We start from the raw sequence: 13104 nt of genomic DNA, 5'->3' as shown, positions 1-13104 counted from the left end.
AGATCTGTAATGAACCACTGCAAACACCAGTCACAGATGGTGCTCACATGGTCCTTAGAAATCCTCCTCAAAGCTTTTCAGCATGGAAATCCTGTGTATTAAAGACTTTCCCATATAATTAGTGTAGCATGGGGAGTGTGTGTGGGTGGATTTGTCAATTATTTACCTGTCTCTTCAGTGGTGGCAGCCCTCCCACATAGACTGGTGGCTTAATGCTGATGGCAGAATTTGTTGCCAATTTTCTGTGCTGGGCCCTTAGACCATCAACGACAAGGCGGGCATTCTTCCCATCTGTGCTGAAGACCACCTTTCCAGGAGGCAAGGAAAACAGAATAAAAAACCCAAAAGTCAATAAAAGCCACTGCAGATTTCCTTTGTCTTTAAATTAAACATCATGTTGTTAAAATATTTAAACTGAAAATAACATCTTGGGGCCATCAGTCTCAATAAGGTCTCTCAGAGACCTGTCAACCACATGAACTTTCAGGCATAGGAATTAATTTGCAATGACCAAAACTGAGTTTCTGTTCTCTTAAAAAGGCAATAAGCTATGCCTGCTGAATGCTAGTTATCACTGAATGCTATCACTGTGGTTCCATACTACTTACAGTGTGCCATTGCCCATCATTGTATTTAATACTAGTTTTGACTTTGATTTGTTTTTCTCCAGAGCCAAGTGAAAAGACAAAACGCCCTTTTGAAATGTGGAGAGCCATGTAAGAGTCCTCAGAGCTTTCCTCCATGAAAACTATTAATCCTCTCGATGATCGAGTCCGTACATCTACAGAGAAGTGTAACCTGTAATGGAAAGGAAGCATATTCCAGTATAGGTCTATTTTGTTGGTTTTTGTATCTTTTCTGTTCTCCAGTGAAACTTCATTTGGGAAATGCAGAATAGCATTTTGGTGGAATCATGGCATTATACACTGCATTTCTGAATGTGAATGAAACTTTACACATTCAGGCTTAGGAACTGGCATTAACATGCACTGTAATTGTTCACCACATCCCATTCAATCGACTCAGTTTAGGTAAATGTTTGTTACAGGAAAAAAAAAAGCCTGAACTTTTAGAACCACCTTTTGCTATGGCCCAAGATATAAACAAGAAGAAAATCCTTACAATCAGCACCCTAAGTGTCAAGAATCTTCGACAATTCAAGTACTAGGAAGAGAACAGAGAATGTTTGTATTACCTGTCTGTAGATAACAATGGAGAAAACATGTAGGATATGAAACTGTTGGGGGTGCTTCCAAGGAGATACGCTTCACTGCTGTCATGTAATGGAGCTGGTAAAGTGTGGTTTTGCACGTTAGCAGCTTGCAAATAATCAAGGTATTTTTCATTCTGTGCACATAAGATAGAATTGAAACATTTATTATATGTGCACATAAATAGAAACATTTTAATTGACACATTTAAGAGCTCCCAGCCATGGCAGTCAACAGCCTTCCCTAAAAGACAGAAAAGCTGTTGTCATTCTAGACAGGTGTGGGTTTAGCATGAAACTCCAACACGGTGAGAACCTGCTTCAGATGTGAGATGGAAGAAAAGAAAGAACATCTGAATCTCAGTTCCAGAAATGATGGAAAGCCTGGGCATCAATATGGAGCAAAGATAACAGTAACAATAAGCATACCTTAAGCATCTTAAGCCTAAGAGGATTTTTAAATTCCTGCAGCAGCATTGGTTCAAGGTTTTCATATTCCTGGCAAGCTCCAAGAGATACACCAGTCTTCCCAGTATTAGCAACAAGATTTTGAACCTCGGGGAGCTGACCTGCCCTGTTGTGATGAAAGCAGTAAGTGTTGTGACTCAGTATTCCTTCTATTTCATGTAATCAACAACAAACATATTGTAAAAATGTGTTCTGCACAAAATATATTTCCCAGTGACATGATAGTAAAGTATCAATTTTTATTTTTCAACAAAAAATGTACATTCAATGCTGTAAACCATTTTCCCTGGCTCTGCTCTTTCTTTTGGGCTATAGAAAAACTGATGTTCTGTTCTCATCTTTTCTGAACAAAGTAATTTTTGATGAAAGCTATTTAAAAAACACAAACATATATGGCCCTTGAAAAAAAGAGAAAAAAATGACAGCAGCCTTAAGATTTCTGCATCAGATTACAAAACTTGGATTGGTAATTACACATAAGCAGTTTCAAATCAAGAAAATATAACATCATCAGGTTCTGCTTCATTCTCTCCTTAAATAAGATGTTCTAACGAGGTTTTTCAAGGAACAAAGCCCATCACAACTTCACATGTGCCTCTAGTAGTATAACCAAATTATCACAAAGACTGTCAAAGCCAATTTAAATTCCTGTGTATAAAGAATAATATTAAACAATACTACAATTTTCTAAGTTGTACAAAGAATCTGCAATCAGTAAATTACAAAAAAACTTTACAACTACAAAAAAGGTACAAAGCTCCTTGCTTGTGGTTTTCTGTGAGAAGAGTGGTAGATTTGTGAGCAGAGCCTGAACTTCTTTAATGCTGGTCATTCTCCATTCACTCTATCAGACCAGCTACAGTATTTATTCATCATCTAGTTAGGCACAAAAGCTTTCCAAATTTGTTTTCTGATGGGAAGTTTAATATATAGGTTACTTCTGATGCCTTTTCCTGGTCTTAAAAAAATTGAGAGCCAGACAAGGTTAAGGGAACAAGGGGTGTTTACCTCGGTATTTTAATAAGGATCCTTATGGTCCACCACTTTGCCAAGGTGGGATGCACCGCAATGCACACACGTTAACATCACACATACAATCCACTGACCTTACAAATTGGGATATCTAACAAGGATGCCCCAATGGGAGGCTTGGATGAATAGTATGATATTCCCCCATCTGAGGAATTCCCCCCTGGTTGGGTAGAATCTTAGTTGACAGGGTATGTTCTAGAGGGGGCCTTTGGTTTTTCAAGACAGCATTGGGCTTTTCAGCCTCCTACTATGAGGCATTTAGGATGTTTGGTCTCCTGGCTTAACAGACTACTAGGGCTAAGCCGAGTTATCAGATTTAAGGAATTACAAGTATGCATGCTAGGAGTACTGAGGATGCATAAAAGGTATATAAAAGAAAAGGGGGAAAAATCATCTTGGCATCACTTGAATGCCTTGTAGTGCTTTAAATGAAGACATAATTTCAGCAGCCTGGTCTAGTGGAAGTTGTCCCTGCCCATTGCAGGGGGCTAAAACTAGGGGACCTTTAAAGGTGCCTTCCAGCCCTTCCCATTCTGTGGTGGTACAACAAATGGATCAAAATACACTACTTTTGAAAACTCTACACATATATAAATGCTCATCAAAACTTAGCTAACACAAAGTCCCACTGGGACAAGATTTATGGCTCATGGAATGCTTGTTTTCTAGAAACATATTTATGCATATTTTTCCTCCTAAATTTTGCCTGTAAGGCAAATCCCCTAATAGTTCTCTAATAATCAGACAAACATGCGAAGAGACGGCCTAAATAAGGCAGATGCTTTCTACACATATGGTCTCACTTGTTTGTGTAACTGTTTTGATTCTGTCAGTAGCTTTGCTCCGTTCACCACCTGGCACCCTGGGGAGCTATAACAAGGCAATTTAGCAAATCTTTTTGGATGTCTTGTTGGGACATATCCAATTCACTCTGCAGAGCTCATTCTTTGGCTAACAGACTGCTAAACAGGTATGATTGAAACTAAAATTCCTTTACATCTGAACAGCAGATTTAATTATAACTGGATCCCATGTATACTATACCTGAATGAAAGAGTATTTGAAGCCAGCAAAGTTATGCATTCATGAAGGCTTCACACATGTAGAACAAAAGCATTTTAGCAAAATGTAATTTTAATATGATTTAAGAAGGAGAACAGGCCAAAATGCATGAAACATAATTCTTTCTAGGCCAAATACCTTTCAATAAAGATGTTTGAGATGCAACCTTCAAAATTATCTCCACCAAACTTTATAGGTCTGTTTGATTGCTGTGAGTTTGAGGACATGGGAGAATCAACTGCTCTTGACTCATCATCAACCATCAGGTGTACTCTGAAAAAAGTAAATGAAAATAAGCATGATATATAAAGAAGCAGTCAGGAAACTAAACAAAATATATATAAAGGAACCATTTGACAGATGTGTTTCCTTGTACATTGTGATTATGCTAGAACTTCATTAGCTTAGTTCTGGGACTTTTTCAGTATGTGCTTATTGACTGCTGTGAAATTGCTCTGCTTTTCCATATTAGATAATGAGCAAGAGTTGAAGTTCCTACTTCAGTCCTACAGTGAAATCCTGGTGCAATTGAAATTCATTAAAAAGATCTCATTGTCAACTATGGGACAGGATTTAAGTATTTGTGTAAAAATGAAACTGACATTATTAAGTTATAATAACCCAAAGTTATAGCCAACCATTCAAAACTTTTCACTTCAACTAACCCTGATGTAATTTCATGCATTACACAGCAATCAGTATGATTTAGGAGCTTTTCAGTAAATTGTCTCTTCTAACAGATCACTACTGAAAAAACAGACACAGCATTTGCTTCTTCCCTTGTCCTTCACAGGGGACACACATGAAGGTTATGTGAAGGGGAAGAGCTCCAAAGACTCCAAAGCTCCAGCTAGACAAGCATTCAAAACTCACACAACCTATCGAAGAAATGCATAGTAGGGTACAGCTGAAACATCACAGGTACCAGCATGCACATTCATAGAATAAAAATCTCCTTTCCCTTCATTATTTAGGTATCCTCTGCTAGAAGAGACCATTTTAAGCTGTTTATCCAAAGAATTAGTCCCACAAAATCGGAATTTCCTATCTCCAGCCACAACATATAAGAACTAGATGAAGAACTGGACTCACCTGTTGCCTGTTTTTATTACTGTCACATAATGTATTGACCCATCTTCATATTTCTTTTCCAGTTTAATTTCTTTATCTCGTATCTTTGCAGTTACAGAGCCAGGACTCAGAAAGATGGAAAGAACATCAGGCTACAAAAGAATCCCACAAAATTATCAGCTAAATAAATGCAAAAGCCTTTAGTTCTTGCTACTGCCATTAATAGAGCTCTCAGTGGATGCCAGTAGGCAACAAATTTTCTTACATTAGAGCTGCATTTTTCAGTCATCTAGCACCAGATGTGTAACCAACTTCTGCATGATGAGCCTAGCTTCCATTTCAAAATACCTCTGTACTCTGAATAGCAAACATTTATTTAAAATACTTGCCTATTTTTACAAAAAGCAGAGGAGCCAGTCCTCCACTTCTCAAATACCTGGTGTGCACCCACTTCTTAGCTCCTCCAGCCAGCCAGAATGGGGTTCTACTTAAACTTCCCTGCTTTTTGAGGGATCATAGCCAAAACCAACTCCTTTCCTCTGCGTATTCAGACATGGTAACATTTCTGTGTGGGCAGAGTGCGATTTTTCCTTGAGAAAATTTCCAGCCAATTAAGCAACAGTTTTCTTGCTGGGATGTTGTCAGGTGTGTGAGCTACTCTGCAGAAGGCTTGAATTCAAAGCTCAGTTATTCATCAAACTACTTGTTGGCCATGTGAAGTAATTTCCAGAATGCATTTCTCTGACCTATGACATGAATGATGCCACACTCAAGAAAGGCATTTCTTACCTTAAAATACAGGAATCTAGATGAGACTTATGACACAAACTGAAATGACTGATTCAGAGATAAAACCCATCACATATGCCAAGTTCAATGTTTCATACCCGTAGATTGTAATTTAAGAGTGTTCCAGTAGAAGCTGTTGTCTGAAAGCCAAAGCCAACTTGGAAATCCTTTGGAAATGGGAAATCTGCTGAACTCAGGCTCAGTGTCCCATCCTTGGAGAAAGCTGCAGACCTGACAAGCTGAAAGAGAGAAAATTATTTCAGTGATTTTCCTTTTAATCAGAAGAGATGCCAATATGAGACAACAGCTGCCCTACTCAACATAATTGTGATCAGCTCCAGTCAAAACTGAGCACAAGGCAAACCTCAAAAACCATTATTTCAGTATAGAACAGACTGTCAGAATTGGCTTTGCCAGCATTAACTATGGTCTGAGAAACTCTAAAAGGAGAGAGGAGGCTTGCTGAGAATAATGAGCTGCTCATCTCTAGCTATTGTGGCTTTGAACGTTTTCACATTTGAGGACACAACTGAGTAGCTGGAGGAACAGATAGTAACTATGAAGCTGTGCAGATGAGCTACATAATTGAAACTGTGAGTCACAGGTCAATTTTTAATCATGAGAAGTTACACAGATCCACAGAATGAAGATTAGGTACTCTACAAAGATAGTCTGTGAAGAAATTGGTCAGTGAAAGGTTTAGATGCCACAAGTAAAAGAAAATAAACACAAACTTTCAGTGCAATACTGTAGTAAAAAGGGAAAATTAGATCATGTACCATGTAAGCAGCAGTAAGTAGAAGCAGAAAGATAGTTTTCATCTCTCCATAAAGCACTAGTTAAGCCAGCACTGAAATGTCATGTTGTCCTATTTTAAAAAGAACATGGCAAAACTCAAGGATGCACAGAAAATAATTACAAAACAATCAGATGAGTGGAGCCTTAGAATAAGAGACTTTGATGGAAGGAGTCTGTTAAGATCTCTTAAGAAAAAAGGCTGAGAGGTCATTTAATTAGGAAGCATAAACACCTTGCCAAGAGGAAAGATAGAAAGTAGTATTATCTATTCCAGCCTAATCAATAATAGCAACTGGAAGCCAACAAGATTACATGGTGAATATGAATACTTAATTGTAAACAGTATTAAATAAGAGGGTGGACTATGTGCTGTAACAAGCTACCACAACAGGGCTGGTTTCTCTTTTATTTCTGCATCTTCACACCCAATCCAGGTTCTTTTACTGCCATCACATGTTAACCAAATATAATTTTTGACCTAAGCAAAACATAATGGTCCAGGACTTATAGACAGACCGGAGTCTGTAAACTTCAGCAGAAGTTTTTGAGGAAATGTATTAGTTACCTTCCAGTCATCTGAACATTTCTTGCTGACACCAAAAGTCTTATCAAAAACAACAGATGCAGTGCTTGGGTTTTTCACATTCTTCATGCAGCCCCGGAATGCAGGTGTGGATATATTAAAGCTGGTTTCAGGGAGGGGAAGGAAAAAGAGTTCAGTAGCCCAGCATTTCAAAGCACACTCCACTATATTAACCTATAAATGCTGACAATATATGAAACAGAAAAACAGAACAAGAGCAATCTTTCTTGTGTACACACACTCATGCTAATCAAACCGAATCTTTAGGATGAGCTACAACAAAGATCTCACCAGTAGCCAAAAGTCACAGATTACGGTCACGTATTATACACTTGGTTTATGTCACATGAGATAGTTAATACACAGCATGAAAGAAATTATGTAAGGAAAGAGTTTAGATGGAGTTTCCCTACAAAGCCTGTATATTACAGTCCTTTTATAGTTACTCACCGTTCCCGTAGAAAAGATGGAACTCCACCTAGGTAGTACTCAGTGAACTTGAAGACTTGTATGTTGGCTCTAATACCAGGACTGACATACACAACTTTGTTTCTTCGGTCAAACACCAAATTAATCTGAAATACACAAATAATGAGAACCACTTCACTTGGCAGAAACAGAAAAATTTACTGATTAGAAGTACCCCACAGAGCAGGACACAGTGCCGGTTCCCCCCCCACCCCGCCCCCCCTTGTTTACTAGTGACTTAAATCAAGGATAACTGCAGTAGTTCAAAAGGTACTTTGCAAGCTTTGGGCATTTAGTCAAAGACAGGAAAATGTTCAACTCTCCAAATACAAGGTGAGGTTTTATTTTCACCTGAAAGATTGCCCTAAAAACACACCTCACCTAAGATTCAGATATTGTCTTGTCTTTGCAGCTGAAGATTCAGAAGCTGCTGCCTGATACAAAAACTAAGTCAGTCAGCTGGCTGAAGGTAACTTAACCCAGTAGAGCATAAAGTTTCCTTGCAGCAGACCCTGCAGCTTACACTATTTAGTTGGAAATATATTAAGGGGGAAAGGGAGAACTAATTAACAAGAAAATCAAAGTTTGTTAACAATGTCTTTATGATTTCACTCTGGTAGTGCTACAAAAGAGCTGAAGCTAAGGAGACCAGCAACAACAAAGACTGCAAAAGAGTAATCTCTAAAGAGATCAGCCCACTGCGAAGAAATAAACCCTTAGATGGTGAAAACACTAATCAAAGTATGAAACTAATGCAATTAATTGCAAGTATACAGTTATCTTTATTTAAAGCATTGTTCTGATAAAATTTTTTCTTTGGTGGTTTCACTATTAAAACTTAACTATTCACAGTGAAGCACGACACCAGAAAGATTAATTTTCACATCTCCAAACTAGTCTCCAGTGACTTGATTTCCTCACACAAAAGGAAAACTCCAGAACTAAATTTTACAACATGACAGTTTCAGTTAATATGTATTTTTACAAATAACGATTCCTTGCTTCTTTAAAATTACATACTTGATATATTCCATCATTTACAGTTTTTTCATCTACTACTTCTTTTGGAGTTTCAGAGTCAAGTTTGTATCTAAGAACTGTATGACCATTTCTAATGAGCACACTGATGAATTGATCCTGCAAAAAAACAAAACAAAACAAAAACACCAACACAATTAAACTGCCACAATTTCAGATATATATTTCGCTGTCATATGAATAATTTTAATGAAGCTATCGAGTTGCTTCTAGAAAGCTTTTAGGGGAAAGGATAACGCAAGGCCTAAAACTTATACTAATCAATCATAATTACTTTATTATAAACAGATCTGTTGTCAGCTCCAAATTTCTAGAGGCCTTTGTGTCATTTCAAATTTCCACTGACTTTTTACAGCATTGAAAAATTATCCAGAATATGTCCCAGTGATTACAAATACGCCTACAAGATTATTAGATATGTAGCAGCACTGTCTTTTCAAGTATCTTTACAGGTATAAGTCATCATGTCACTTCCTATATTCCTTCTCACTGTTTCCACACGTATCCAGATTTTCAAAGAGCGCACTTCCAATTTTGGAGGATTTCAATATTCCAATGTTGGTTTGATCCCGACCACATTCCTCCCTTCCTGCCCCCAGTTCAGAATTCTCTGCATGGCCTAATGCAGGAGCTTCTTGGAATGATTTTTTACTCAGCCTTGACAAAGTGAGTATTTGGCAACCATGGTAGAATCATGGTGAATATCTCAAGCTGGAAGGGACCCATAAGTCCAACCCCTGTTTCTTGCACAACTACCTAAGACTAAACCATATGACATTAAACATACAGCAATATCTATTAATTTCTCACACAGATGAAAACAACACTTTTAAGACACTTTGATTAACACTTAACACTTTTATTTCCTTACAGTTGTTACTATATCTAACATATTTTTTAATAAACAAGATTTTAAAGTTGTTCTTGCACTACAGAACAGACAGAAGCATTTCACACATTACCCCATTTGCTGCAAAGAACACGATGCCTTCATCTGCAGTGGTCTCAACTGTCTGCTCGTACCGTACTTGTTGGGCGCTTCTTTCTCCTGTTGTGACACTGGCATAACCAGTGCCCTCAAAATAGCTTTGGTCAGTCTCCTCTTTATACCTGTAATAATTCAATGTCACAGATGTGAATATATGTCAGCAAAAACTTCTACCATGTGGACTTACTGCCATTATAATTTTAAAAAACTTAAGTTAAAGCATTTGGTATCGGGCCAAATTCTGATCTAACCCAAGCAGAGAGAAAACCTTCCACTGGATTCTGTCAGATTCACAAATGGTCTTTAGAGAGGAAATCATTAATGACTGACTTTTTGTAACGTAATGTAATATTTATTTTATAAAGTAGATGAACACATTAGTCTAAAAATTGTGTCTGGATTTTATAACACTTAAATTTAAACAGATTGAGATTGCCATAGATGTGAATCATGTCATTACTGAGGATTTTCTCTAAGAAATGTAATAATGACCAAGAGTTAGAAAAAAAATCACCAATTTAGCTACAGTGGTTATTCTTCTGGATGTGAAAGATGAGAATTCATAACAATAAAATCACAGAACTGTGAAACACTTCTGTGTTCATATCATACCTTCTGCAGGGTTTCACTTCAGTGGTGTTGAGATTAAAAGTCCTCTTGAAGTTGTAGAGGCTGATAATATGCTCATTTAGGCTGTTTAATTCAATGCAGCCTTCATAACGAGGATAGTTGAGATTATCTGGAGGCTGCAAAACAGTGTCATTAAAACCATTTCATCAGCCTCAGCTAACAAAATTTTACATCGCTATCTAACTGGTAAGAGTTACTGCAAATATTATTAAGACACAAAATATGATATTATAAATACGTAAAAAAGGTACTACATGCTTGTATACACAGCCAAACCATCCGATACAACCCTAGGTGTACTGCAGCACAATTTAAAGCAGTCACGTGGATTGGGAACAGTATTTAGCAGGGCTGGACAGGTTTCATGCTTTCCTTGGCAAGTGAAATATCATCATGCTCCCTTTCTTTGAGCTCTAGCATGGTACAAGCCAGGCAGATTCTATAGGAAGTAGCATCTCCTTGCATCTCATCTACTCCTACTGACAGAGGTAAACTCTTACACATACTTTTGAAAGACTGCTAGGTCCAATCTTTACTTGTAAGAAAAATGGGATGATTAACACAAAATCTCTTTAACAGTAAGAAACTCTGTACCCTAAAATCTGGTGGGTATCCTCCAACATAAAAGACAACACTTCTGGGATCAAGGTTGAGGAGCATGTCACTGTCTCCACTGCTTGCACTCCTAGGGCTTTCATTAACTGGAGAAATTGATGTTGCTGCTTTGATGTACTTCAGCTTTGCATACTGGTAAATCCTAAAACCAAAACAGGCAGAATATCACATCACACTGATAAAAGATGTTATGAGCAGGTTTTCAAGAAGATTGTTGTACACTGTGGGTCTTATACCTTTCAAATGTAACTTGATCCATAACAGCTTCCTCAGTGTTGCTTAGAGTCACCAGTGACTGCACTCTCACCTCTCCCTCACCACCTCCCAGGTTATAGACACAAGTAAGGTAACCATCTTTCACAGCCATACCAATGTAGTCCTTGGAAGCCTAAAAATAGCAAGTAAATAATAATTAATAAATGATTAATTATAATTAAGGTAAAATACAGCAGCACTTCCTCAGAGACCTCATCATGCTGTGCATGAGTCATAAGAAATCCACCCACCTAATGATGAGAATTAAGTTTATCAGTTCTGGGAAGAAAAGATTGTAATCCTATATGTTGCACTGATTTAATGACTATAGTTATAAATTAACTGAAAATAATTTGTGACTTTTTACTTTTGTAACAATGCTATCTAAAATAGTTTTCTCACTTGTAACATCTCCCAGCTAACACTATGAAAACATGACACCTTTACTAAGAATTAGACTCAACATGTGTGACATAAAAAAGATGTTCAGAACAACACTCAATGAAGGACAATGAGGTGACTGGAAGCAGTCATTTTCCCAAAAAAAAAAAATTACATTTTATTTGTTCAAGAGACCTTATTTCAGAAGTAACCATTAAAATGCTTTCAATGGATGTCCTGGCTAGTTATCCAGAGGATAAAAAGATGAAATCCAGTGCAGAACAAATACCTCTAAACAGCTTTCTGTGTAAGCACAAGGCTTACTACAGACACAGCTCCTGTCAAATAGCAAGACGAGAAACCACATGCAGGAAAATTTTTTAATGTTTGATAGTGATTGAGCAAACCTGAATGCACAAGCAGGTCTGCATTATTCTGCATATTCAGAAGACAAAAAAAATTAAGAGCTGAGGGGCTGAATTTTAAAAGTGGAATAATCACTTTTTTTTTTAACCAGAGAAACTCAGAGTGACTTATATTGTGAAAAGAGTCAAAGCTCTGAGGCAGGAGTTGGACTGAGTTTGTGCTGGCTGCTGCAGAAACTGACAGGTCTGATAAGAATGCGTGATGGTATCCATGATGGAGAAGTAACTTCCAAAGGAGCAAAAGAGCAAAGCATCAAAGGACAAGGCTCAGCCACTTGTTAGTTACTTTGCCAGGGAAGGAATGAACATAACACTTCTACCATGACTTATACGCAATTTTAAAGAAATAGGCCAACAATAGCTACAAATTTCAGCCAGAACATGTCACTTCCCATCCTTTTCTCAAAACATGATGTCTTGTCTTAAAATCAGATTAAATATCAAAATTTACCTACATTTTTATTACCCAGGTACAGGACAAACCTATTTGCCCTCTGCTGGGTGTCTGATCTTTGCTTTGGTCTTTGGATAAACAAGGAAAGAGAAGTATAGCCCTTTAGATCTTCAAGGTTGCTTGGAGGTCGAACTTCTACACCAGAGCTGCCATTGAACCTCATGGGAATAGAAACCTGTTAAGAAAACCAGAGTTGAGTATGTTACAATTAACTATTGCTACCACTCCTGTTTCACTGGTGTGTTTAATTGCAAAGTAACCCATTACACATCCTAGTCATGTTTCAGCCATTAATTACCACAGATTTGGACTCTGATCCTACCAAACAAAATAATTAGGAAACAGAATGGATAATGCAGTAGTCTGTATTATCAATACTTAACACAGCACTTTTTTGTTCCAGACATCAATTAATCAACCCTCTGTCAAGTAACTGTTACCTTCAATACATGGACAGGGAAGGATGTGCCCTGCAGCTCTGAAGAGCAAGTCTATGAATTATTCAGATGTCTACAAACACATCCTGGTGCTTCACTTAGCTAGACTTAACTGTCTGCTGGGGATTACAATGCACCTCTGGTATCATAAAGACACATCCTATTACAGCTAAATACACCATGATCACTGATTCCTCTTATTCACTGTAACTCAAGGCTATTCGTGATGATCTTAGGAATGCTTCTTAATACCTGAGACCACACTATCACTTCAGCAACTACAGCAGTTCCTTAAATGAGAAAGGGCAGTCTAATAAGGTGCCAGTAGCCAATTTCTAACATTTTGGAGCAGCTGGAGTAACCGGGCTGCACAACTTCTTTGGCAGCATCAGCTTTCAAT

The 13104-nt window shown here is 37.6% G+C and overlaps 1 protein-coding gene across 3 annotated transcripts in view; it reads right to left on the bottom strand.

The window, feature by feature from the left end:
• The window catches only part of LAMA3 (laminin subunit alpha 3), a 109038-nt gene that overhangs the window by 5962 nt on the left and 89972 nt on the right, over positions 1–13104 (bottom strand). For all 3 annotated transcript variants that reach the window (XM_064435294.1, XM_064435295.1, XM_064435298.1), the window contains exons 58-72: positions 12269–12442; positions 10989–11140; positions 10732–10894; positions 10120–10253; positions 9482–9629; positions 8502–8618; positions 7464–7588; positions 6996–7116; positions 5731–5871; positions 4865–4995; positions 3911–4045; positions 1640–1784; positions 1196–1347; positions 609–798; positions 167–307 (exon numbers count right to left, since the gene is read on the bottom strand). In XM_064435294.1, the coding sequence (XP_064291364.1) occupies positions 167–307; positions 609–798; positions 1196–1347; positions 1640–1784; positions 3911–4045; positions 4865–4995; positions 5731–5871; positions 6996–7116; positions 7464–7588; positions 8502–8618; positions 9482–9629; positions 10120–10253; positions 10732–10894; positions 10989–11140; positions 12269–12442 (2169 nt within the window). The remainder of the gene's footprint in view (positions 1–166; positions 308–608; positions 799–1195; positions 1348–1639; positions 1785–3910; positions 4046–4864; positions 4996–5730; positions 5872–6995; positions 7117–7463; positions 7589–8501; positions 8619–9481; positions 9630–10119; positions 10254–10731; positions 10895–10988; positions 11141–12268; positions 12443–13104) is intronic.

This window comes from Passer domesticus, chromosome 1 (assembly GCF_036417665.1).
Source record: "Passer domesticus isolate bPasDom1 chromosome 1, bPasDom1.hap1, whole genome shotgun sequence".
NCBI classification, from domain to species: Eukaryota; Metazoa; Chordata; class Aves; order Passeriformes; family Passeridae; genus Passer; species Passer domesticus.
The sequence above is the reverse complement of the archived record's forward strand: the minus strand, read 5'-3'. Positions and strand labels throughout refer to the sequence as shown.